Consider the following 26,372-nt stretch of genomic DNA (forward strand, 5'->3'; position numbering starts at 1 on the left):
AGTAGCTGAAACTCTTGAAAGTAAAAAGTGACTTAGAGATTATAGAAGAGAAAGAGCAATCTGACAAATTTGATTATAAATTTGGAAGTCTCTGCTATAAATCAGCTGCAAGCCAGGGTGATTAGAATTTCAGGGCCAAATAGATAATTGTCTATTAGATGGCAGATGGCACACGGGTAAGAACAAAATCTAAAATTATGGATCTATTTCCATAATTTTTGTGGTTCCGGTGCCATTTTTCAAATATAAAATGGCACAATGTTAATGCTGATGTATTGTGATCTGTCATGGCTAGAATGGCATAAAATATTCACTTCTAACCTTGGCGTCTCATCAGAAAGCTGACTTAAACACCTTGCTATGCAGATTTTCCATTTTGCACCTCTCGGCTACATCCCCTCATGTCTCAGCCCAGCGTTTGGAACCTCTGTCAAAGAAAGCTCCCGAAAGCTCCGTCTCAGTCCTCCCTACGGTCTCTAAATGTGGAGTCCTCGCTTTTAGAAACTTGATGAATCTCTTCAGTGGTTTGGAAGTTGAACTGCTAAATTTGGATTAGAAAGACAGCTGCAGAAAGCCAGAATGGGCAGAATGGCACAGATGCTTTTGGCTTTTAAACTTTTCCAGTTGCTGCTTTTGGATCCATCATTAGAGAGGAAAGCTTGATCTTGGGAGATGGGAGAGTACCACATGCTGCATCTTGCCTCCCAAATATGCAGGGTTTAAATGCAGTGAGCAAAATTTTGTTCACGTAAAGGAAAACTGACAACGCTTTAGCATGACGAGGCAGCACATCCAATCTCACCCATCCTCTGTCTGCCTGATTATCAGGACAGAACAGAGAAGGAGGGTTTAAGACACTGCAGCCAGCACAGCCCAAGGAATCGTTTTGTAGTGGAACTTTCTTGCAACACCGTGAAAAATGCAGCTTAAATGGTTGAATAGGCAAATTAAGAATAAACATGTTTATTCAAATAGCACTTGGGAGCCCTGTGTGAAGTGAGTCACTTTGGGGTGTCTGTCAGCAGGCCTCATGTCCCTCCTTGTACGAGAAGACAGAAGGAGAGGAGGAGATTTCCTCGTGGGTTATAAGTGGTTGTTGAAGGGAAACCTGGAGTAGTTTTCTCGCCTGCGATGGAGGTGCCAGCGAACTCTGGATCCCAGAGAGCCATCTGTGCCACCGGGGCAGAGATGCCCAGGTTTCTCACAAGCGTTGAAGAAGAAACTTCAGACCTTGTGGAATGGAGGGGTTAAGGTTGAGGGAAGGAAATAACTTTAAATTTCATACTCAGCTTAAAATGAGGCTGATTCAGAATTACAATGTTAGGAGTTTCGTGCAACAAAACAAAGTCATTTCCACATCCTCTCCGTGTCCAGGGTTTCTGTGTGCCAGAAGGGTGGGTCCTCCTTCCTCAGCTCCAGTTTAGAAGAGAAATGAACTGAATAGATTGCCTAGCTGTTTCCTTCCTGGGGCACGAGCCCCGTCACGCTGGGGGAAAGCGGTCTTTGTGGAAACACCATCGTTCCTGCAGTAAACTGCCCGCCCAAGCTCTGAGACGTAAAAGCATTCGCTTGGTACCATCAGAGAGAGCCCGGAGTTCCTTTAAGATTTGCCCTGTTGCATTAGTGCAGAGTGAGAACTTCCCATTTAGAATATTTTTGCGAGCTCTCTGGGGTTTCTTTCAGTGGCAGCATTAAAATGAACACCCCGAGTCATATGACTGAGGCATGTTTGAGTGAATTTTGTGGAGGTTTTTTTCCCCACACACACACCCCCCCGGTCATTATTTAGTTTCCTCAGAACAGAGCCCTCCAGTGACTTATACATCCCACACTTGAGTTTTTAAAACCCAAGTTGACTTTATTTGTTTGTCCAACATTCCTTCTCCTGGTGATGCTGGAGCCTGAATGTTATCAGGCAGTTCAGCAAATGTTTATCCTTGTCCGTATGACGAGCTCTGTGAAACTTTACTTTGGAAGCTCGATGTTTAAAACGGGGCGGCGGGGGGAATCTGGTGATTCGGCTTTTTTGTGTATGTGTGCTAATCAAGGAGGGTACTGCCAGAGGCTTGCGATGTTGGGTTTGTGAAACGCACAGCTGGAGGGAAGGACCAAAGTCAAAACTGAAACGACGGTAGGAATTTCAGACCAAAGCAACCTGCATATTCTGATCCTAAAATAGAGCAGTAAATGCTGTTGCAGGTGCTGGATGGGGCACTCTGCGGAGGAACGATTTGTTTTAAACTGTCATTTTCTCTCAAATGTCTTGTTTGAGGAAAGCATTTTATCTTTGCTGAGCGGCGGTGGAGAATATTGTCGATTCTCTGAAGCCACCTTCTTCCTCTTTGTTATCCGACTTTTTTCCAGGGATTGAATCAAAGAACGTAGAGGTCACTGCGATGCTGGGGCTGACACTGCTCAGAGCCAGGCTGTGTGGATTATAAAATAGAGCTTTATTTAAGGCAGTCCTTAGAACCTGACAACTCCTAGCCTGTGCTAGCTGAAGAGAGGATACTTGTAGGCTTAATTTTTCCTACTAGCTGGAGCCAGAGGGGCAGGAGGACAGAAAAAAGCTGTGCTGGTGTGTGTGTGTGTTGGAACGTGCACAAACACGCTGCCTTGCAGCCCTCAGGGAAAGGTTAATGTGCTGAGCCTGGGCAGGACAGTTCAAATGTCCCGAAAGGAATTGTTTGAGTTGGAAGGGGTTTCTCAGAAAGCACACAGCCCATCTGCAGGGCTCTGTTAAGAAAGCACTTTTGAGTTATGATAGGAAGATATCAAAATGCCATGGATTTCCCCTTTCTCCTTTATGAATGCGTTCTGTTAATTAACAGAAAGACAATTTCTGTGCAGCGTTTAAGCAAAGACCAATTTCTTCCTTTTCTCGCCACAGTATTAAGCGTGTTGCGTGCCTCCGTAGTGCTGCTTTGCCCAAGCTGTAGGTGTAACTGCTGCAAGGTGGGCAGGTGGTGGGTGGTTTTGCAGTTCGATCAAGTTTTACTCTTCCTATCATAAAGAAATGCAAAAAATCAGAAGATAACATCCCTGTACTTAGGGACATAACAGCTTTGGCCGTACGTTTTTAGCCCGTTTTAATTACTGTTTGAAATACCGGTACTCCATGAAAAATGTCAGAAATTCAGAGATGGGGACATCTTTCTAAAATTCCCACTTGGTTTGCACAGCCCAGGGGAAAACCAGAATTTCAGTGTGTGGTACTTCAGAAATGTGCCAGTCCCAAGTTCTGCACCAGGAGCGATGAGTTTGAGACTTCAGTGTTCAGTGTGAATTAAGGTTCTATAAATAACGGACTATTGATTGCCAGGTTGAGTAGTGAATGAGATCTCCCATTCATTCCCGGAGCTGAAGTTCAGAAAACTTTCCGTCCTGTTCAGCACTTTCATTCAGTTTTTCTTTTTACAGATGATGAAATTTGCTTGGGATAACTACAAACAATATGCACTTGGAAAAAATGAACTGCGACCCCTGACTAAGAATGGCCACATCGGTAACATGTTTGGTGAGTTCTGAAACCATTTCAGTGCAATTTTGTTGAATTTTTTTTAAAGGTCGTGTGTCCATGTCAGTTCCTTTCTCTGCAGTGCAGTGAGGTATCTGTAAGAGCTTTGATCTCTCTTCTCTTTCCATTTTTATGAAGTGAGACTTTTAACACAGCTCCTGCGGGTTACTTACCCATATCCCATTGCTGGGAATCTCATTCCTCCAGGCATCTCTCAGTGCCCAGCCTGCAGCACCTCTGTATACAGATCCAGCACCAAACGTGTCTGAGAACAGTGCTAAAACCAACCAGTGTCTTTATTAAAACATGAAGTCAGTCCAAACCTGACAATGCTGCTATTTGTCTAAGCTTGTAGACGTCAGGACCTGACCAAACTGAGCTTTTTCTCTCTCATTGCTCCACTGTTGAGCAAGATGTGAATTCCATGAAATATTGAGTGAGTGAATGAATATTAAAGGCTCTTTATACTATGTGCTTACTGGCTTGTGTAATTTTACTTTTTAGGAGATTACCTTTTTTTATGTGAGCCACTTACATAATTTCAGTGCTGTTCCCCTGCTCGTTCTGGTGGGATACTTGTTGACCTTTTGGGATATAAATTGTCTTTTTCCTCATTTGCACTCAAAGCATTTCCCCGCTCTGCCTGCTCTGCCCTAGCTTGGCCTTGCCTGCAGAGGTTGTGTGGTGGTCAGGCAGGCAGCAGAATCTGCTTTAGCAGCCCTTTCCCGCCCGTCCTTGGGGAGCACTTGCTGTACAGAGGTCTCTCGGCTTCTTCCCACAGGAGTCTGTTTTGCAGAGACTGTCTCCCAGAGTCCCTCGCCCGCATTAGGGTGGAATAGAGTTCTTTAGTGGGCAAATTATCCGTGAGCTTTACTTCCCCAGGGCGAAGGAATTGGGCTAAGACACTTGGAAGAAACACTCCCATTGCTGGTTTTGCACTCTCTGGGTGTCCCAGCCCTTCTCCACCTCAGGTACGTGCCACGTTCCAGACTGTAGATGTGAAGATCTCCTGCTCTGTGTGGAGACTGAGCACAGCCTCCCTCGCAGACCTCAGCAGCTTCAGGGCGCTGTGAGATGTGTGTGAAAGGGAAGGTCTGAAGGTGGAAATAGCGTCACGTGTCTTCTAGGATGGCCAAAACCTTGAAGAGCAGCAGCCCTGTTTGGCCTCTGGACTGCAAGGGCAGGTGGCCCTGATGGAGGTGGCAGAGGAAGGGCTGGCTTTTCACTTAGCCACAGCACGGGGAGAAACCTCCACTGGTGGTGCCACCATCAAGTCTTTCTATTGCCCCAGATGAGGCGCTTGGCTCTTCAGTTCCTGCAGAAGGACCAGGAGGGTTAAATCTGGTTGTGCAGTGCTGGAAGTTGCACAGAAGCCGTGCTAACGATTGCTGAGCTATCTGGAGGAAGCAGTTTTGCCCTTGTGCTCGCACAGGCTGTGTACGACCCGCCACTGCTCTTCCCCAGCCTCACTTTGTCAGGAGCAGAGATTTGGGTTGGTTTGTCCTTTGCCTCCCTCCTTCACCACCCCAGGTTTCTTACTTGACAATTTGCGTTAACTTCAGCACTAAGTTAAGCATTTTGCAACTTTTCCATTCTGGCAGGCTTGTCAAAATTCCTCAAGGAGCATGCCTGTAAACAGACAAAAATATTGAAAGCTTTTAAATGCATTTATCATGCTAAAACAATTGGCAGTACTTATGCTTGTTTGTGGCATGCCTGTGAGCACTCTCAAGGAAAATTCTTTGGAGCTCAAGGATTTGCAGACAATTGCAGAAAAGAAGGTACATGGTACATTTCAGCCTCTTAATAGGTTTTTCCTCCTTTTAACTGCTCTTGGTAAAGAACAGAAACATTAGGCAAGCCATAGCTGCAGCCTGCTGTCCCTCTGGTCTCCAGAGACTTTTAGAAATTAGGACAGGGCACTCTTCGCCTTCTTCATTGTTGCCCATTGCCCCTCGTGTCACATCATGCATCTTTTTATTCCAAACTGCATATGTGATGAGGCAAATCGAGTACTCTCCAGGCTGGAGGTGTCAATATTAAACTGAGATTTCTCCGCAGCTGCTTCCATGTGGGAGGGAAGGAACCTCTTTGGGGCTATTTTCAAGTATGTTTGTGTGCATGAGAAGCAATCGAGTTCTTGAAGGGTGATACATTTTCCTGTTGTGGATGTGATGCTCACTTGTAGCCTAGCCTTCAGTTTAGCTGCCTCACCCTGGGGGAAGCAGGGGAGCTGCTCTTTATCAAATATTCTCTCTAATCAAAGTAGAAATACAAAATAAACAGTCACCTTGTGCTCCTGCTAGCATTCTGCTTCTCTTAACAGCCATGAGCTGGCATCCCTCCCCGATGCCTGCCCCGATGTCAGGAAAATCACAGGCAGAAGGACTCTTGTATCTCGACCCTAGCTAATCTCCTTTCTCCTCTGCTTTGGGAGGTGGCAGCTCACATCTCGGGGACTATCTGTCCCATTTCCATATTTTTTCAGAGATCAGACTGGCCCACTACCCAAGTAAGTGCTGGACTGGTACATGCCCTGGAAGGCAGTGTTCCCACTCACTTGGACTTTGATCTGGTAACTTGGTTTTACGTTCCTCCTTGTGACTGATGCTCTCCAGATCCTGTTCCTAGTGCATCAACTTATCAGGATTCTCTCATATTCTGAACGTAGCTTACTTGTACAGAAGTCTTCTGATTGCTGTCATTTATAATCATTGCAACTTGAAAGCCCTTTCCTTAAACCCGTTAGCTGTGATTCTTTCATAAGTGTTATTTATTCATCTGTGATGCTTGTGATGAGATGCGCCATGCTAAACATCCCATCCCATGCCCTCCGGTGGGTAAACATGTTTTAGACTTGCAGCCATTTCAGATGTGTGATGATTTCCCTGGAAATTATGCCATGGAAATGGGCAAAGCACACTAGTAGAGTGGAAGGATGATCTCTCTGAGAATAAAAACCTGCACCACAAGGCTGCAATGTGAACGACTGCACAACTGTAGGGTTTTCAGGATGATCTGCAGAATTTCTCTCCGTACTTCAGCTAACTCAAGGGAGAGCTGCAGAATATCTAGGCACTGTTAGAATCAGGCCCAAAACGTACTTGTTTAGGAGAGGCATTTAAGAAAAATAGCCCAGCTGGGCTCGTGGCTGAGGGTGAGGACTCGAGATCCGCAGGTATGTATTCTGTTCCCAGTGCTCATCTACTTATTTTAACCCTTCTTACTCCAGCATCTCAGCATTCCAGTCTTTGGCGTTGTGAGCATTAATTTAATTGATGTTTGCAAAGCATGTTGAATTCCTTGGAGTGAGGCTGCTGGAGAGGGCAACCGTATTATGTAGCGCAGCACTTGAAATGCACCTGTCACTGTGATACCCAGCATTAGATAGCTGAATTATTATTCTGCCCGCTCCCTGGGTCTGTCATAGCCACTTATTTTTCTGACAAAATGTTTTTAAAATCCTGTTAGCTTTACAGAGTTTCTCTAGCTATGGGAGAGTGAGCTGGCATCTATTTCTGCTCATGCATCAGCTGAATTGTCAGTTATGTTTTGATTGCACAGTCTTTTAACAATGATAAGGTAAGAAGCCCGATTTTCAGATACCTCTTGAAGTGTGCAGTGCTGGCAGCACTAGAATCCTTCTTTGACTTATAACCTGAGCCAATTTGCTCTGAAATCAGTGACAGCAAGTAAATATGGAACCTTGCTGTGCTGTTAGACAGTCATTTTTCACCACCTAACTGCACATTAGTATATTAATTTTATTATAAAAATAGCAATCCTTAACTAGGTTTCCCCCCTTTTTTTTTCCTCTCTCCCCCCCTGAAATCACACCAAAAATTATGAATTGCCTTGTCACAGCCAATGCTTCTCTCAGCATATGCTGAATTTGTGCATCTTTGCGAGGCATTCTAGCTTTATCTGATGTGAATCCATGTGACAACTGTCACGTTTAGGACACAGCCAGGTCACCAGAACTGGATGGCAAGGATCTGACAGCAGCTGGACCTAAAAGATTTAAGGTGTTTAGACTTCATCCTCGTGTAGGGCCCTCCACGCTGTTCATTTGACAGAGTACACAGGGCGATCTGCTGGGTAACAGTTCTTGGAAGACCAGTGGCTGCTTAGGCTGGGTTTGTGTACTCGGCGCAAACTTTGGCCTGAACTGTCCTGACAGTTTGTTTTGAAGACAGGAGGTCATTGGTCTCGGTTGCCTGGAAATAGTGCTATTTTGGTTCTCCAAGATAAAAAATGGGTTTGAGCTGGCTGGGGAAGAAAAGTAGTGACCACATGAATATATACATATATATATATATATTGAGGTTTCTTCTCCCTGGCAAATGCAGTGCAATCCTACTGGACTTTCTCATTGCACCGTGACACTGTGACCTGCCCGGATTCTGATCTGGATGGAAATTCAGGTGACATCTCCCCACTGGACTTACACCCCGATCTCCTTTCACAGCGACTTTTAACAGCAGGTAGAGTGCTCTTTGACCACCACCACAGGTGCACCACTGGACACAGAAGGCTCCACATCCCAGTGAGTCCTTCAACCATCCAGTCTTGCCTGTTGAGCCAAACATTTTCCGAATAGCTGCTTCCTTCATCAGTGATTTAGCTAGGAAACCGTGAAGCAGGCAGGAAAACGTTCCCACCTCAATTAGAAGCAACGGGAGTTGATGTATGAATATTTAACGTGGAAAGGTAATTGGATGAAAATATTAATTTAGCAACATTCTAACGACCAGAAGAGAAATGGTATCCTCCAATTGTGCAATCACTTGGTGCAGCTTTTCTGTTCTGCCTGTGAGTCTCTTTCCCTGTGATCACAAAATTACAAAACCCCGGAGTGTCCTTTTATGTGATTAAAATAATAATAATAATAATAATAATTGCTCTCTGAATTTGTATGCTGAATTATTCCTGCTGCCTATTGCAGATGACATTAGATGGTTGGCTCCAAGGGCTCTTTAAAGAGAAAAATGTATATAGTAATGAAGATGTTGCTGGAACACTGTTGCTCCCTGGCTTCATCATCTTTTTTTTTTTTTTTTTATTATTTTCAGGAGGGGCATTTTGAGTTGACGTTGGCTTTTTGCTGTCACTGAAATCTGTAGCAACAAACTTAATTCCTGTCAGCAGGAAGCAGTGAATCAGGATATCCTCCAAATATCAAACTCAGAGATTGGTTGCATGATTCATGTTAGAGCTGACATTCATCCCTGTTATGTTTTTTCTGTTTTTTTTTTTCCCTGCTTTCCACCTGCCAGGATCACTCCTTCCAGACACCAAGGTTGTCATTAATACTGTAGGAGATCCGTTCGCACTCTGCTCACACCTTGGGCCGTGCTGGGAATGGTGGCTTCCTTTAAACATGCTGTTTTCAAGAATTAGCTCAAACAGAAGGGCTCCACTGAACCCTAAACCTCACACAGAGATTTAAGCTTTTTACAGTGGCTCAGCTGACAGGTAGTAACTTGTCAGCTTGAAATACTCATTTAAAAAGTTTAACCAGGAAAAAAAAAATAAAATAATAATGTCTCGTATAGTGGCCATGGGCCTTCTTCAAGCACTTTTGCTATCAAAGCAAAAAGAACTAGACCTAATGAGCTCCATCATGGCAGCGATTCTTGAAAATATTTTATTTGAACCAAATAGATTCATCTCCCCTCAGCTGAGATTTACATTTTAGAAAACAAAGAACAAGCTGAGAAAATTCAGCGGCGAGCAGCCTTGGCTTAAGATGTAAAGCACAGATGCACGTTGCAGTGTCTCCGTGTTCAGCCCCTTAGACTCGAGGACAGCTGCGAAGATTGGACAGCAAGGGTTCGGTCTGAGCCTGCCTTTAGCAGGAAACCGGGCAAACGTCACGTTATCTCAGTGTAAAACCATTAATCATCCCAGGCTTCCTCATGAGTTCCATGAACTTTCCATTGACCCTGAACAGTTTTGAGTTTAATGAGGCCTAAAAGTAAGAGGGAGTCTTGGGATTTGTCAGAACTGCTTTGCACAGCAAAACAGAGGAGAAGGAAACAAAAAAAAAAAAAAACAACAAAAAAAAAAATTTAGAAAAACAGCCATTAAAGTAGCAAATGAAAGCAGCAAAAGAAGGAAAATTCTGTTGTGATGTTGTGACTAGAGAGTGTTCTTTGGGACCTCGTTTCGAGATGCTGAGGAGCAGAACGTACGGTGGTTTGGAGGAAGCAAAGCCACGCATGAGCAGCCCCGTTACCATGCAGACAGGGGAACAATCCAGGCTGCAACTATTTTTTTTTTTTTTTCTTTCCTTTTTTCAGACTCTGGGGGCTGCATTTCAAAATACAGTGAGCTTGTCTTTAAGGTTTTTTTTCTTCTTTTTCTTTTTCTTTTTTTTTTTGGTTGTTTTTTTTAAATTCACCCTGTTATGGATGTTGTTTGTGCCTCATTCCGGACACTAATTATGCGGAAATGATTGTCTAATCTTCAGAGATATTGAGCGTGTGATTAAAAGGCAGCCAACTGAGAGTGGGTGTAGTTGGACTGCTCACCGATTCTTCTCTGGATTACGGAGGCGTTGGTGGCAACTCCACAGCAAAAACCGAGTTGGAGGCTTGGCACTTCCAACTGGCTTCAACTAACATCCAGCATCCACTCCAAGGATCTTAATGGTCCCCTTTGGGCAGAATTGATAATAACACGGAATATAGAGAGCTGAATACCAGACTTGGAGCTCCTGACGACACAGCTACCTCTGCTTTGGTCAGAACACATCTTTCAGAAATGCTGAGGGCTGTTTGTCTTCTACCCACCGTTTGCCATGAGATGCTTTACATAATTTCCACTGCAGACACAAGCTCACGTGCAGGCACGCGCTACCAGAAACTACATAAAAAATCCGAGCAAGTTACGAATGTATTTTAAATGTACTTTCAGCTGTGCCTTTTTATGTTGGAAATATCTCAAGAATTCTGGGTTTCTTATCTTCATCCCTCTGTATCTAGCTTTTCGTTGTTTATTCAGAGGAAATGGGTAGTTACAAACTGTGTAGCAAAACCCCCACTTGCCTCCTTTGTTTTTAATTCACTCCTTCCCCACTCCTGAAACTTCTGAGGAGATTAGGCGGGTTCAGAACTGGCTTTGCTGTGTTAGATTGCACATTTAGAACTTAATTGCTTTATCATATCTCTTTCTGTGCTACTGCTGGTTTCTTGCCGCCTTCATTATGTATCTCATTGGATATTCGTCTGGATGAGTGTTAGATTTTGACATTTTTTTTATTCACCTTCAGGAGATCACATTTCATATGGCTCCTGCTACAGAATTTCCTTTTCTGTAATTTTTTCCAGGTACTTGTTTCCGATATTTTTTTTTCATCTCTGCTGCCTTTTGGGACGAGAGAAGTCTCTTACCTCATTTAATCAGTGGGTTTAACATCATCCCATAGGACGTCAACTTTCAGATTTGTCACTGGTTTCAAGGTTGGATATATGTGTTCAGAATATTGTGGTAGGCACTTGTCGTTTGAAGACCTTTATCCTTTTTAAAAATACTATCTTTTAGCCTCTCAGGATTGTTCTTGTCTCCAGAGAGAATTTTTTGGGGAAGTTCAAGAAAATCCCTTAGCCTTTGCTTGAGGCACCAGTGAAAAAAACAGGGAGGATTTTTCTGGTCTTACTAAAATTGTTCATCCTTCTTCTGATGTTTTATTCTCAAAAAATCTACTGCACCCTAACACACTTTATATGCAGCTCCCAAAAGAGAAAAAAAAAAAAAAAAAAAAAAAGAAAAAAAAAAAAAAAAAGGAAAGGAAAAAACTCAGTGCAGGAAAATGAAGGTGTTTCAGGAGAAAGTTCTAAAGGCAGAGGTTGTTTCCGTACAAATTTCAATATACCCATAATATCCTTGCTCTGATACAAACATGCAATTAAGAACACCTAAGTTACGCCTATTTCTCACCACAGTGCTTTTATGAATGTAATCATGAATACATGATTACATAGGGATATCATTTCCTCACAGAGCTGGAGGATGGGGGAGCACAAATTCTGTGAATACTAAAGCGTAGCGTGGTCCAAGATCACAGCATTCCTGATGATGGTCTTTGCAGCAGCCTTGATTTCTCTGTCTCTCATCTTAATTTCCAAACTCAAATCTGTGCGGTGCTCTGCAGGAGGGAGCGGGTAATTCAGGAACAAAGAAACTGAGGATCAAGTTTTTCCCGTACATGAGAGCAGAGAGCTTTCGTTGACTTCACAGAGGCCTTCTTCAGGCATCTGGAAGTGGAAATGGCCTTCAGGTATTAAAATTGACACCTTGTGACTAGGCTAGAACATTCCTTCTCTCTTGGCAAGCTGCATCCTGGTTGCTGTGGGAACCAGCGTTTTTAATTTCCTGACTTCTGTGTACATCCAAAATTGTAACTGTGATGTACTCTGTCACTAAGGTAGCTTTGGGGGTTTACAGGGAATCGAGCCATCACCAAGCATTTTATGTAGCACTTCCTTCCCTCGGAATCACTTTGGTGCCTCTCCAAAGGGCATCTTCATGAGGCTTTTTGGAGACCTGCAGTTCTCATTCATCTTGGTGAGTAATCACAGAATGAGGAAGAAACAGTGAGAGGTCATTTAGTCCTTCCCTTTCTTCAGGCATCCCTAAGCTACCCCATGTTGGAAAGTCATCGCGGGCATTCTGCATCAGTGCTTTACAGTTTTAGAGCTTGTACTGGTGTCTGACCTCGCTCTCCCATGGAGAGTTAAGCTGCGACTTCTTGGCCTCTCCCTGTGGATGTGGAGAAGGGTTTACCATCTTATTCCTTGCAGCATCTCTCTGTGTTTTTGCAAAATACTGCCAAGCTCCCTTCAGTCTTTTCCCCTCAAGGCTGAGCAACCCCAGAGCTTTCCAAGTTTAATGGTAGGTCACCTTCCGTGGCCTTCTCCTCAGTGCTGCTGTTCCCCCAAAGTCTCCAGATGAGCCAAATGTTTCCTGAAGTGGGTGCTGTGTCTTGGTTGAGGCTTTACCTGTGCAGAGTGGGGTGCAAGAGCCCTTTCATGGCTTGCACATGACACACTTTATTCACCCGTCCTGGGGTGGGTTTTGCTCATTTTTGCAACATTACAACATTGTTGATTTAAGCTGAATTTGTGATCTGCTGTAGCCTCGGTACCATTTTCTGCAGACTGCTGTCTAACCATTTATTCCGTATGCTTTGTGGTTTGTTGTTCTTCCCTCAGGGTGAAATACGTTGTGTGTCCTTATTGAATTGCATCCTGGTTATTTCAGACTATTTTCCCAATTCGCTAAGATTATTTTGATATCTAATCCTGTCAAGCAACATACTGGAGAGCATTTGGAGTCTTTCAGCCAGGGTCATCTCGGTGTGACTTGAACAATATAGGAGAGAAAAGGAAGAATATGGGCAGATGGCTCCAAGTGATGGAGTTACCATGGCTTGATGTGTTCCTGCTCATCAGCTGAGACATATAATGGACCATTTGCATTCTCCTGACCCATTGCATTCACAAATAAAATGTGTTTAGATTCTTTCATTGTTGATTATTAGGGATCTTAGCTCAGATTGTGAGCAGTATCTGGACTGATAGCAGATGTCCAGGCCCAGCACCTCCCATTCTGTTGCATTCTAAACAGCATAATTAATTCTATTAATTCTGAGGCAAAGAACAGTTTCATTCCCGTATCTCTGTATTCTTCTCTCACACCTGGGCTTGTGTTAAGGACCAGATCATTTCTGTCTGCACTATGGGAGGTGATGTTTGCTTCTCTGGACTATAGATAAAAGCATGTCAAGGATGAGCAGTTTTATAACCCAAACTAGAACGCACTGTCTGTTCTGCAAAGCCCCTCCAGAGCAGATCTTATCTACTGAGGGAAAAATGCTGTCTAGAGTTATAAGCTGCATCTCTCTCCCGTGCTGTCATAACACATCTGCCATAGCCACTTTTTGGGAAGTGTGTTTGGAAGATAGAAGGGCACATTATTCTTGATTATTATAACAAAGAGTTTCTCCCTTGAATTCTAAGATGAATTAGCAGTCTCTGCTTGTTTAACTGCTACCCGTGTCTCTTGGAGTCCGTGGATAATAGTTGCAGGTAGGATGTGTGTGTTTGTTTTAATAGGCCTGTTGGGACCCCTCACATTAAATGATGCCAGTCCTCGAGGAGGTATGCGAAGGAGCAGTAAATAATATATAATCAGATTACCTTTAACCAGTCTAAAATTAATTTCAAACATCCAGAAGAGGAGAGACCGGCAGTGTGTTGCCCTGCCAGTGTTGCTCCTGTTGTCTTCTGCTTAACCTTCTCGAACTGTTGGTCCCAGCATTACTCCTTGCTTGTCAAATTGCCTATCTTTGCCAGAAGTAATTACCTCTGCTTCGCTGACATCTGAGCCCTGTTGCCCAAACAAAGGAGAAAACCTCTTTCCCGAAGGAGCATTTGAATGATTATTGCTTTCAATTTTCCACTGAGCTCTCCTTAGCCGACATAGTCTGCCTGCAATAGAATCCGTGTGTCATGGGAAACGGATTGGATGCACGTGGAGAGTGGATTTGCAGTCTCTCTCCTGTATCAGGGATTGTGTTCCTGAGGCTCAGTCAAACCGTTTCCTCTGCTATGACACTTCTGAATAGAAACGGTTTGATTTGAGCTCCAGGAGGTTTGGAGTCATGCAGTGATGGGACAGTGCCTGTTGCTGGAGGATCTCTAAATGATGAAAGATGGTTGGAGAAACAGAGGAAAAGAGGATTAAACTGGGGAGCTGCTGCCAAGTATTAAATACTTAAGAATCAGTTGGCAATAGGTGCTTATCATATATCTTCTCTCCCCTTCCACTGAAGGAAGTAGCTATCTGAAGGGCTGTTACTATGACAAGCAATTCATTTTTATGCTGTACACCTTTCTTTTTTTTTTTTTTTTTCCGTGCATAATAAGAATATTTCTAACCCGTTCGCACCAGGCTGATCTCCTGTAGACACAGTCTACTTTGCCATGTTCCTAAATGAGCATGAGCTCTCTTTTTCTCTCTCTCACCCATCACTTGTTCAGGGGAGAGCTGCCATTGCTAGTTCAGTTTGAATGATAGACTTAATTCTTCAGGGGAAATTGATATTTGAAAAACATGAGTGGTTTGTAATCCAAAAAAGCTATTTCTTCCCCAGCTGGAACACATTCTGTATTAAATTTGATCATAGCAGCCTAAAAGCCAACACTTCAAGATGCTTCTCCGTGATGCCAGATTTACCTAGAAACTGTGCAGCACATATGCTAACACCCATTGTGCAGTGCAGGTGGAACCGTGATTCATTACCGCTTCGTGTGAACTCAGATGGCTCCTGTTGACAATGGAAAATAGACTGAGCTATCTTGGAGCCCAGATGTTTGGGTGGTCTCCCTAATGCCAGTCTTCAAAATTCCTTGCCTTTAGGTGGGAGGTGGGTCATCCTTGTTTGGCCGATGACTCTTTCAAGGCGGTGTTAACCTTTTAGTCTCTTTGCACACTCCGATATACCATAGGCTCTGCTTCTTCCAAGCCACGTGCTCCAGGATGAGTTGCCCTTCTGTTTCTAAGCATCTTTTCAGGGAATGATCAGCCCTTTGACCTCTCCTTAGTTGGGGCAAGTGTGACGTTGTACACCCTACAGTGTCTAGGACTAGGTTTTTTGCTGATTTAGCGGCAGTGACCTCAGCATTGTCCCTGTGTCTAGTAAAGCGCATGGGTTTCTGATGGATCCACTAAGTATTTCTTCCAGAACTGCAAGAAAATTAGCATCTCCGGGATCAGATAATTGATAGCTGAAGCGATGAGTGCCAGTTGGTAGCCTACAAAGCCGGGTCATCATTCTGTCAGCTACAGAGCCAAATCTCTCCGGAATCATGAAGTGGAAGAGATCAGGCATGGCACGTCAACATAAACTGAAATCAAGGGTGGTTTGTTGGGATCTCGGGGAGCTTGGCACTGCCCCCCCCGTGTCTGTTACCCCTGCAAATGCCAGGGAGAGGCAGGATCTGCAGGTAACCAGAACTAGGGCGGTTAGTGAGCTGGGAGCATGGCAGTGCCCAGCGTGTTGCCCCAAGAGCTCCACCGATGGCCGCTCACGGCTGAGGTCGGTAGGGGAGCAGGGCACGGAGCTGCCCGTGGCAACTGCCGGTGAGCTGCCAGAGACCAAGGGCTCTGCGAGGTGGGTCTGCTCTCCTGCAGAGCCACCCCCTGCTCTGTTCGTCAGGGCAGCACGCGTGGGGTGGAGAGTATTTGGGGTGTGACCTTTTGACCAATACCTGGAGAGGAGAGTGGGGAAGATAAATATGAAGAAGACAGGAATATAACCTTGGATATGAAGTGTTTTCTGATGAAGTCCCTGAAGTGTAGGTGCAGTGGTTTATTTGGAAAGCAAAGAAAAATGAGGTTGCTGAAAAGCTAATGGACTTTTTTTTTTTTTTTTCTCTGCAGGAGAATGTGCTGATAAAAAAAGAAATAGATCTTTTCTAATTCTTGGAGTACTTTTTTTGTCCTCTTTATCTCTCTATGCTGCTACCTTGTTGCTCAGATGTAATTTGTTTAGTTTACCTTAAATAAAGGGAATAAAGTTGCTCTGTTACAGCTATCAGGTTCACAGACAAAAGCCTCAATAAATAAGACACAGTGGCAAGGCCGTAACTCAGGTCTGATGGTGTTGACTTTGCAGGCTTCAGCTGCAGTATGTAGGTACAGTTCATAGGCAGCTGAAGGGCCAGGTTGTAATGAGACTTAACTGAGAATTTTTTTTTCTTCCTGGAAAAGCCTGCAACCCGTTTCCTAGTTTAATTTGGATTTTCCATTGAATTTGTGTCAGCAGAACAAATGGTACCAGCCCTGACCTAGAGATCACTGACAACTGGCTTGATCCTACTTGCAACGTGAGCAAATTGTCGTTCTACTCGAGAATATCCTCTGGAACTGGAGTGTGTCTTCCAGTGCTGATAACCAGTGTAAGGTCTCCATGCTAGAGGATGATTATGAAAAGAAAAGTTAAAAAACGAACCAGCAGGAGTGTTGGTGGCCAGCAATGCCATTCCAGAGGGCAGGTGCATGGCTCGTGCAAGGTGCTTAGGGCAAATGGAGACAGAAGCGCCAGGTCAGATGATGGTGGGTCAACTAACGTGCTCAGCAGAGGTGGTGAGACAGCAGCTGGTACGGGAGCAGCCCAGTGCACGAGGGGCTCTTTGCTTAGCGCCTTGTGGTCTGGTGATTCTTGTTTCTTGTCTTGCTGGAACTGGAACTGAGTAGAACAGGCTCAAACTTCAGTCAGCGTGCTGCAGCACCTTTCCTGAACGTGGATTTAAAAGTATTTTTATTTCTCTAACCAGCACTTTATTTAAACTCTTTTTCAACTTGGGGGTGGTGGGGGGGGAAAATGCCTCCTGCTTTTTTGCTGGCAAAAGAAACTAAGACCCAGAGCAAGCAGGGAGCTCTGGCCTAAACCCAGATCCTATCTGAGGAGTTCCAGGCTCCCAACCACTTGTTCTTCCTGACCCGGAGCACTCAGCAGAGAGGACTGGCAAATCTTCACTGCGAAGCAGACTTTTCAAGAAACTGTGCAGTGATTTTCACAGTTTACTTTGTTGCCAAGCTGATCCTGAGCTGTGTAAGAAGTCTCTGTGTAGATTTCCCCCCGAATTCGACAGTATGCCACCACCCAGAAGCTGTCTGGTGACGTGCTCCCAGGCTTTCTCACACAAATCTCTGGATAAATGTCAAAAGTTCAGTCTGGTCTCCAAGCACTATCAGTGAGAAAAAGAACCAAAAAGAACAAGAAAAGCAGCGCTCAGAGATGGTCGCTTTTCAAACTCCTGTTTTAACAAGGCACTGATTTTAATCAAAGCCAGTTCAATCTTTTGAAGCCTTCAGCACCAACATAACCAGAAGAAGGGATCTCGGTGTTTTCAGTTCTTGTTTTGCCCTGCGTCGCCTGCACCCCAAGAGGTGAAGACAAATAACCAGTAACTGGAGTCCTTTGTGCCTCAACGGTTAACAAGTTCATCATGTTTCATAGAAACTGCATCCTAATTTTTATTCCAAACAAGATTTCAGCACTAATTTTTGTTTTGACAAATATGATTTGACATCAGAACAGTGGGAGTCAAGACCTTTCATTTTTGATCTCGGTTTACATTGCGCTGATCTAAATTCCTCCCCCTTTCGCTCCTGCCTTTCAGTTGTGAACTTGGTTATTAAAGTTAGCAAAAAGCTATTGGAAACTCTCTGTTCTGTAGCATTTAAACAGTCCTGCTATATGCAAGATTAAGTATGATAGCTTCCTAATGACTTGTGCTGTTCATTTTAAGCATTGGCACAATGCACTGTTGTACAGATTTATTTATTTATTTTATTTTAAGTGGCTTTGTTGAAAATGAAGGATTCGGTTTCTGTTCACTGAAAAACTTCATAAAGGATTGTTTGCCAAATGGCAGGACCAGGCCCCCTGGGTCTTAGTCTCCGTGTCATTAGAGATGATATTTCTTAACCTCTTTGCTTGCTCCAGTGCTTAGGCACTGCCTGCGGAATAGGTGTGTTGGTGAGGTCAGTTCGGGCTTCCATCCATCTCTGTGACAGACAGTTCAGAACAGCAGCATAATAGCAACAGCAGGGGTATGTGGCTCTCTAAACACAGGTGATATGGCCCAAAGGAGAATTTTATTTGAGCTGAACCCTGACATCGGGGAGAGAGTATTGGAAAGCTGCTGAAGAGACTTCTACTCCTGCTGCTTGGGAATCCTTGTGCCCTTTCCAGTGTTGCAAAGGCACTGCATCCAGGCACACACTGCAGTCACCGTTGTTCCTCGCACCGAGATAGCAAAGCTGGTGAGAGTTCAGACAGGGAGGCGGCCTCGTTGCGTGTGATGTACGTGCCATTTTGGCTTTGCAGCAGGGCAGCCACACTTCAGATCACACACCTGCAAGCCATCACGCTTAGTGGTTCCCAGGACACAGAACGGCTGTGGGAGTCAGGCAAAGCCATTGGTAAAAGGCATTTCTCCTTCCTGAGGAAGAGGGCTATTAAAGACCCCACTCTTAGCTACTCATTTGCTGAAGCATCACTTTTACAGCTTTTTTTAAAGACTCTCAAGGGACAGACTTGCAGCTGGGAGCCCTTCAAGTCTCATATCTGGCCTGTGATACTCCAAGCTGGCTATTTTGGGAAGAGGGGAGTGAGGGAAGGCAACTCTCTCTGTCCCTCCCATCACAGCTGCTCCACTTTGTCTTGAAAATCAAACATTTACTGAGCTGTAGAGGCTGAGTATGTCCTGGGGTTAGGCCTCCTGTTCACCCACTGGGAGAAGCAGGTGTGGGTCTGTGTACTAAGACTGATAGCAAAAGGACTTGAACATGTAGATCCCCAGCCTGCAAATACCTCACCCCCAGGAGGTATTTCGGTTTGACCAAAATTCCTTCCTAGAGCTTGAGTAACTTCCCACCAAAAAAAAACCAAAACAAAACAAACAAAAAAAAAAAACAACAACAAAGCAAAAAGAAAACCAAACGCACACAAGACTGATTTTGACAAAGGGGCACTCTTTGAGCCTGAAAAGCAGCAGGCATCAGGGAGCAGAGCTGGTTGGACTTTGTAGGAATGGAGGTGGAAAAGCCAGAAGGAAGAGCGAGGGCTCGGTTCAGCTCTGTGAGCTGGTGCAGGGAGCACGGGAGGGGGTTCTGCGAGGTTCTGGAGAGAAGTCCTCGAATGTGGGCTGCTGCACTGGCTGTCCCTTCTCTTCGGGCCTGCTGTTCTGCATCCTGCTTTATGTAAAGCCTCAGAGGTAGGATGAAGGTAAATGAATCGTGCTTTGTTACCAGTGAGTCACCCTGTTGCCTAACTATTGTCTCCTCTCTTGTCAGTGAGTCACTGACACCTTATTAGAGCAGCCTACGGACCCCGGGCCCCCTTCCCCCTGGACGGAGTGTGATGGGGCTTTGTTTCGCTGGCAGCTGGATGGGCTGAGAAGATGGCATGAGGCTCAGGCTCCACGGCCCAGAAGGCTGACAGATTTCCTCAGTCACGGGCAACACTTTAGCAGTTTGAACTGATAGAGCAGGAGCAGAGCAGGGGAAGACAAAACATTTTCTGAGCACAGCAAAAACCACAATCTATTTTCTGGTGCCAAGGGAACGCATTGAAAATATCCTGGATGCTCTTGCAAGCGTTCTGCAGTCTCTTTGTTTTTCATTTTTCTTTCTTCATAGGCTGGTTCTGTCCCCTTTCTTAATTTTTGTCCTTTCCTTCAGTCCCTGCTCACTCCTCACCCATGTAGTTGCTGTTAAGAGAGACCGACCCAGTACTGTGCATCTCAGCTTGCTATTGTCTGCCTGCGGGGTGCAGAGGGTGGAGGCAGAGGTTCTTTCAAGCTGAAGGTTTTGACCTTGGCTGCAAGAAGCCGTATGAAAAGTTGTGGCTTTCTCTGACGTGACTGTCTTCTGTTCTGTGTAGCTCCCACAGAGACTGAAAGAGAGCTAAACCCAGGATAATGTCACAGTCTCCTGATAAAAGCCAATTCTTTGGTGTGAAGACTTTGTCTTTTGCTCATCTTACTTCCTGAAGGATGTAATCCTGTTTTCTGGGCCCCTTCCAATGGGGGAGCTCATCTGTGCTGCGTGAGCAATGTCTGGATCCACCGTAGCCCGTACAACGTGGCCATCCCTTGCTGTTCACAGGCAAGGCTGGGCTGTAAACGCGAGCAGATGCCAAGTGTTCACATGGGTTGAATTTCGCTTGTGGATTTGGTGGGTCATGAAATCTTCAGTGAGTCAGATGTAAACTCGTATTGCTCTACTAATGATCAAACGTGCAGTTTCTGTTGTGTACCTGACGCCAGCGTGTTTGATTGTCCTGTTTCTGCCTAAATTGGTGGGTTTGATTTGCAGATAATGGGTAACTAAAAGGAAGTTCACAGATGCAGCAGCGATTGTGATTGTTACTGCAGTTATACTTAGTCCCTGCTTGGTACTTCGCAGTGCTTTTCAAGCCTTAATTAGCCCTTACATGTTTGGCAGGTGGTAGGGTAGATATTCTCCACCTTTGATCAGCCCTCATGGCCTCCCTTTAAACTGTACTTTGAGAAGAAAGCTGTTCCCTTTTCTCCTCCACACGCTGGCTTGCTGGAACGCTGAAGGAGAGCAGGGCTGTGGGATGTTCACGAGATTCACCCATCTGCACGTGTGCCAAGGGGGGACCCCACCTCTTACTTGTAGGTTCCCCACTTGCCTGACTTGGAGTTTTCACCCTTCACAGTCCTCGTTCAGGTTGCGATCGGGACTGCGTATCTGTCACTTCTTGGCCATAGTCCGTGGGCTCACAGCCGATGCAGATCTTTCTGTTGGGGGCCGAGGAGCTGCAGGCTGTGGTGGCAGCTCCTCTCCTCTGCCCTGGGCTCCGCAGGGGGGTCGGCGAGGGCTGCCCCTTGCCTGGCAGGAGGAGCCTGGCTGGCAGCTCCCCGGGCAGCCTGGAAGCTTTGGTACCTGGTAGTTCCTTTGGTTGTTGAGATTGGCATATGTCTGTCAAAGTGTTCCACCTTTGGCCCGGAGAACACACGTTAAACCTCCTAATGAGCCTTTGGAATTGTGTTTTGGTTTATAAACTCTTGCTGCAAGTGGCTTTAACAAACCCCTAAGCTGGCAGGCAGCAGGGATGAGTCAGGGGTAGGAGAAGAGGGTGAGCCCTTCTATTCAGATTATCTACCCCAGAGTAGAATGAGCTGCTACAGGCTTTATCTGTGGTTTTCAGAGATAACGCTGCCATTAATTCCCATGAAGGCCCTTCTGAGAATTTATTGCTCGAACGGTCTTGCTCCTCCAGACTGGCATTAAAGGACATTCCCACCGAGGCTGTGGGGGTACGGTGTGTGCACAATGCCATCTCCTCCCCGTGGAGTGCTCCATTCAGCACCTTTCACAAGAATTATGTTAATTAATGTAACGTTTGTTAGTGATTTCTGTGGCAGTGTTCACAAGGAAGCGGGTGGAGGCTCGTTCCTCTGGGTGGGTGGAAGTAGGAACAGAGCAGCCTTGTTGCCTACATGGATGTCTCCATTCTTTTTGTGCACAAAAGAGCAAATGCACTTGTGGCTCGGGACAGGGTGGTACAGACCCTCCTTCAGCTCAAGAAGAGATGAACCTTTGTATTGCTACCATGAGCTGCTTCTTCTGGTGCGCTGCTGTTCTCTCACAGATGAAACTCCAGGCAGAGGCCCTGCCACTTGCTGTCACAAGAGCTGCCACAAAGTCCTGCAGTTAGAAATGCCCCCAGACAAGCATCCCTGAGGTTCCAGTTCTTCCCACTGCTCCCAGTGGAGGGTTCTTCTTCCCTGTTCAGAATGGCTGTGGGCTCTCACTGGGCGGTGTAGGAGCTGGTGTGGATTCCCAGAGCTGTGTCCGATAGACACCTCATCCCTTTTGGCCATCAGCACAGTGACTTTGCCTCTCCCGAGCGAGGCGTATCTCCACTCCGAGGCAGCTCTGCGACAGGACTGGCGCGGGGATGCTCCTCATAGCACGCGGGGGCCTTAGATTTGTGGAGACAGGAGTCCTGCTTAAAAGTCATTGCTACCATTTCTGGGTACTTTCAGAAGGATTTCCTTTGAGGGTTTCTTGGTTTCTGCTTTAAAACTCCCTCAGAGAGAGTACAAAGAGTCTGAAACCAGTAATTTAGAGAGGGGAGTGTCAGCAAGAGTCAAAAGTGACAGAGTGGATTTTGATTCCTTTTCCTTTTGAAGCTGCTTCCCCTTTGATTATATCCCTCCCATTATAATGTGTAGATCTGGAAAGGTGATTATTTTTTAACATCTCTCAAAATAAGCAGCGTGTCAAGCAAATACCACCACCTTTGTAAATGGGTGTGTATATATTGTAATGAACACGCTGGGATATGTATAGCACCATCTTTTGACAGCTGAGTATAATCAGAGCTATTGGACATTGTACCATGAGCTCTGCCGTGAGCTGATGAAGCAAAGTCTGGGCAAGAAGGAAGATGCTCCTGTAGCAAAGAAGTAACGTGCCAAGTGTGCCCAGCGGGGTCAGGGACCTTCCTAGATGTCCCCTTTGTCCTGGCAAGCGACAGAGATGCAGCAGCAAAGTCCTGTTTGCTCTCTGCATGGTTGCGGAGGGGAAAGGGGGTTGGTTTTGTGTTTTTTTTTTATCGTACTCATGAGACGGCTGAAGCTGAGACAGTAGCTCTTGCTATTGCAATAGGCTTTGTTAGCTGCAGGAAAAAAGTCAGCCATGCATTTTGCAATTGCTTCAAAGCCGGTGCAGAAGAAAGGAAACATTGACAAGACCCTTGTACAAAACACACAGCCTGAGGTTCTTCAGATACAGAGTGTTTAGGGGAATATTTAAAACAAATGTTTCAAATGACACAAAGACAAACCAGCAGGGAAGCAAGGTTTGCCCTCCACTTTGTCAAATACAGGGGAGGAAAGCTAAGCAACTCCCAGCTATGCTTTAGCAAAGATCCGAGCGTGTTCCTAATCCCCGATGCAATTCATGTATTTTAAAGGCCTTACTTGCTAAAAACATAAAAGACTCTGTCAATTCCAGCAATATTTTTCACTTCAATTAATCATCCCAGCAAATTTTAACTTTATCATCTCTTTGTATCTGTTTAGTTTGAGCAAAGCCAACTTTTCTCATTGTCTCTCTGCAGATTATGAAAGCCTTTGTGGATTATATCATCAAATTAAATCGAGCCTGTTAGTGTTACTCTAAGAATATCACAGTAATGGGCTGTGCCTCAGGCGGCATTGCCCTTCCTTCTCTTTTTAAAATGTTTTGTCTGCGTCCGTATTGCTCCGAGCTGGTGTGTCTCTCCTTGCTAATAGGAAAGTGTATAAAAATCACATAATCATTAATATTGAAGAATCATTAAGGTTGATAAAAGCAGCTCTGACTGCGATGATGTTGTTTTTCATGGTCACTGCTTTTGGAAAACACGCCATGCAAACATCAGCTCAGCTGTTTTTTAGAACCCACCAGTTGATCGAGTGGCTGTTTGACTCCATCTATTGCACTCTCGGAGATAGCTCCAGTTAGATGATAATTTCACCAGCCTGCAGGAATAAATGGATTTCTAGAGCCTGTCTCTACAGCCTTCATCCCTTTTCCACAGCCCCTGTTTTTGATGCAGACAGCATCCGAAAGCCAGCAATCTGTAGTTGAGCAGTAAAGTCTTGGTTGGGTTTTCATTAAAGCAATGATGTGCTGACTGGCTGAAAAGTGTCAAAACTGCAATCTTGTAACATCAACAAAATAAGGCAGGATGTCTTTCTTACGGGAGAGGAATACTGAAAGCATAAATGAGCCCTGCATGAAATTGGTGGATTTGAGCACTTCTCTGGGGAAAAGGTATGATGTGCATCAGACACAGTCACTTTTTTTTCCTTAATAAGAAAAGACCAGAGTCTAAAGGTTCATGACACATGACTCACCTCTGCCTTCCTCTCCCCTCTGCAGCAGTTCCTCAACAGTGCATCCCGCTGGGATTTCCTCTCTTAAGCAGAACTAGAATTGAAGTAACACTGAAGGTATAACAAAAGTGCCAAGCCAAGCCGAGCAGGCAATAAAAGGCTGGGAAAGCCAGAGGAATTTGGGGTGGTATTTTCAAGTCTGTTAGTGAGAAGAAGGAACCGACCTGAGCTAAACAGAAATACGTCTCGGGAAAACCCCTGGGTGTAAGCACTGTGTGTCTTTGTGTTACACTGGAGAGGGAGATGATAGGGACAGAGCCGATACAAGCGGTTTCTCCGGCAGAAACGAAACCTGAACCTCATCCAAGCATCTCTGCTGCCAGAGACTCCGAGAGGTCTGACTGTCAGGGGGTGGGTAGGAATGTGGCTGCGACTGAGCAGTGTGTGTGTGTGTGTGTGTGTGTGTGTGTGTGTGTGTGTGTGTGTGTGTGTGGGCCTGCACATGCAGCTCGCTGACGGCAGCGTAGAGGCAGCTTCACGCCCATGTCCCTGGCGCGTTACATCCACCCAGGGATGAGTGATGATGATTCCAAACTGGATCCTCCGTGTGAGGATTTGTGTTTGCCGAGTTACCCAGGGAGGTGATGGGCTTTGTAATTAAAGCACAAAGGCTTTTGAGTCACAGTGTGCTTCATACCCTTTGCTTTCCCATGCCAGGAATCATTTTAGGGAACCCTACAGAAATACAACTCTAACACTGAGATGTTCCAAACCCAGGGTTGTTAACGTCTCTAGTTTCATTTAATCCTGACTGCTACAAGATTGTCTACACACCCTGTATAGTTTTTTTGGCATGGCATGCCGTGTCATTCTGTCTCACTGGAAGTTCTCCTATAACCCATTTGCGTAAGACAACGCTTGGCATGCAGTATTTTTGCATGAATGACATGGTTGGTCCAAGTACTTGGTTGGCATTTTCTTCATCTGCGTGTGTCCCATTGCCATCTGCTGGAGACTGGCGAGCGTGCTCGCAGGGACCGTGCTGTTAGCCAAAGGGAGCCGTCCCTAAAGTCACCCGCTCTCTGTTCAAGATTCATTGAGTTTCTGGTCTCTCTGCTGCCAGATGAGTCTGTGGTTTGTCTATATGCTGGTTGTGGGAAACCCTGGGTCGTGGCACGGTGCAAAAGTACTTTGTGCCCCAGATAACAAACACTGCGTCAGGACAGATCAATCAAAGTCCTGACTTGGATGCTTTTGTTAAAATACATTTCTCTCACTTAGAAGAAGGTTATGCTTGTAACTGGGTTAGAAAGAGGCTGACTTCAGGTTTACAGCTGAACAAAGGTTAGGGATGGAATTGCCTGACCACTTCGGCAAAGACAAGACTGGAAAACAAGGTCAAGGCTTGCAGTCATGACTGGTGGCTTAAAGGGTGGACCTTGAGCTGTTCCTTGGAGGTGTTCTTTCAGAAAGGCCAGGCCTTTGAAAACCAGGCCTCTCCACAGCAGCCCATTGTGGGTTCCAGAGCTCACTAGTCCTTTTAGAAGATCTCAGCCTAGCCCGTGGCCGGTCTGGATCCCATCCAGTATTGGGACTGGAAGCTGCTGCCTGTCCCAGCTCCTGCAGATCGCTTTAGAGCTAAAGAAGATTGCATGAACGGGGCTTCACCTCGCTGTTCTGTTTGCCATGCAGGAGGCCTTCGAGGAGCTACGGTGGTAGATGCCTTAGATACACTGTACATCATGGAACTCGAGGAGGAATTCCAAGAAGCAAAGAAGTGGGTGGAGAAGAGCTTTGACTTGAATGTGGTGAGTCCGTCACTGGGAATGCCTGTCTGTGTCACCAAAACCTGCGCGTTTGGCCAGTTCTGACCACAATCTTCTCTAGGAATCATGTGGGGAGGGGAACTATGAAGTCTGTCAGGGAAGAAACCACTCAACTCTGATTTTTTTTTTTTTAAGGCTAAAGGTACTACTGTGATGATTCACCCCATCTTCTGCCTATACAGGCACAGGGTTCCAGCCAGGAGCCACCAGATCAGATTCACAGTGTCTGGCTGAAAATGAGATTCAGTGTTTGATGGGTTTTGTGTTTTGGTCTGGATTATAAAACCAACTGTAATTATTAGATACTTCCAGGAAGTTTTCTTCATCAAAGAACAAGTTCTGTTTCATCTCAGTTAAATGTCTGCCTGTGATAAGACAAGTTTTCTTTTTACACGCTATAGATTGAGATTGAAAATGCTCATCTCCTTTGTTGGCATGTCACTGCTGGGACTTGTGCAGTGGGAGCGTGGCACCTCGGCAGCAAAGCAGGAGCCTACATTTGGAAGGAAGGGCATCATCTCTAAAAATGGCCAGAGATGCTCTCTGTGGCCCCTGAAGCTTTCCTAGCCGCTTCTTAGAGCTGGTGTTAGACCTGCA

At 45.3% G+C, this 26,372-nt stretch overlaps 1 protein-coding gene across 1 annotated transcript in view; it reads left to right on the top strand.

The window, feature by feature from the left end:
• The first annotated feature begins 3,420 nt into the window (after nt 1-3,420).
• The window catches only part of MAN1C1 (mannosidase alpha class 1C member 1), a 43,177-nt gene continuing 20,225 nt past the window's right edge, over nt 3,421-26,372 (top strand). Inside the window, exons 1-2 of the mRNA XM_026863294.1 lie at nt 3,421-3,517; nt 25,642-25,757. Of these exons, the coding sequence (XP_026719095.1) occupies nt 3,421-3,517; nt 25,642-25,757 (213 nt within the window). The remainder of the gene's footprint in view (nt 3,518-25,641; nt 25,758-26,372) is intronic.

Source organism: Athene cunicularia (genome assembly GCF_003259725.1).
Source record: "Athene cunicularia isolate RWA chromosome 23 unlocalized genomic scaffold, athCun1 chr23_part1, whole genome shotgun sequence".
In the NCBI taxonomy this organism is placed as follows: Eukaryota; Metazoa; Chordata; class Aves; order Strigiformes; family Strigidae; genus Athene; species Athene cunicularia.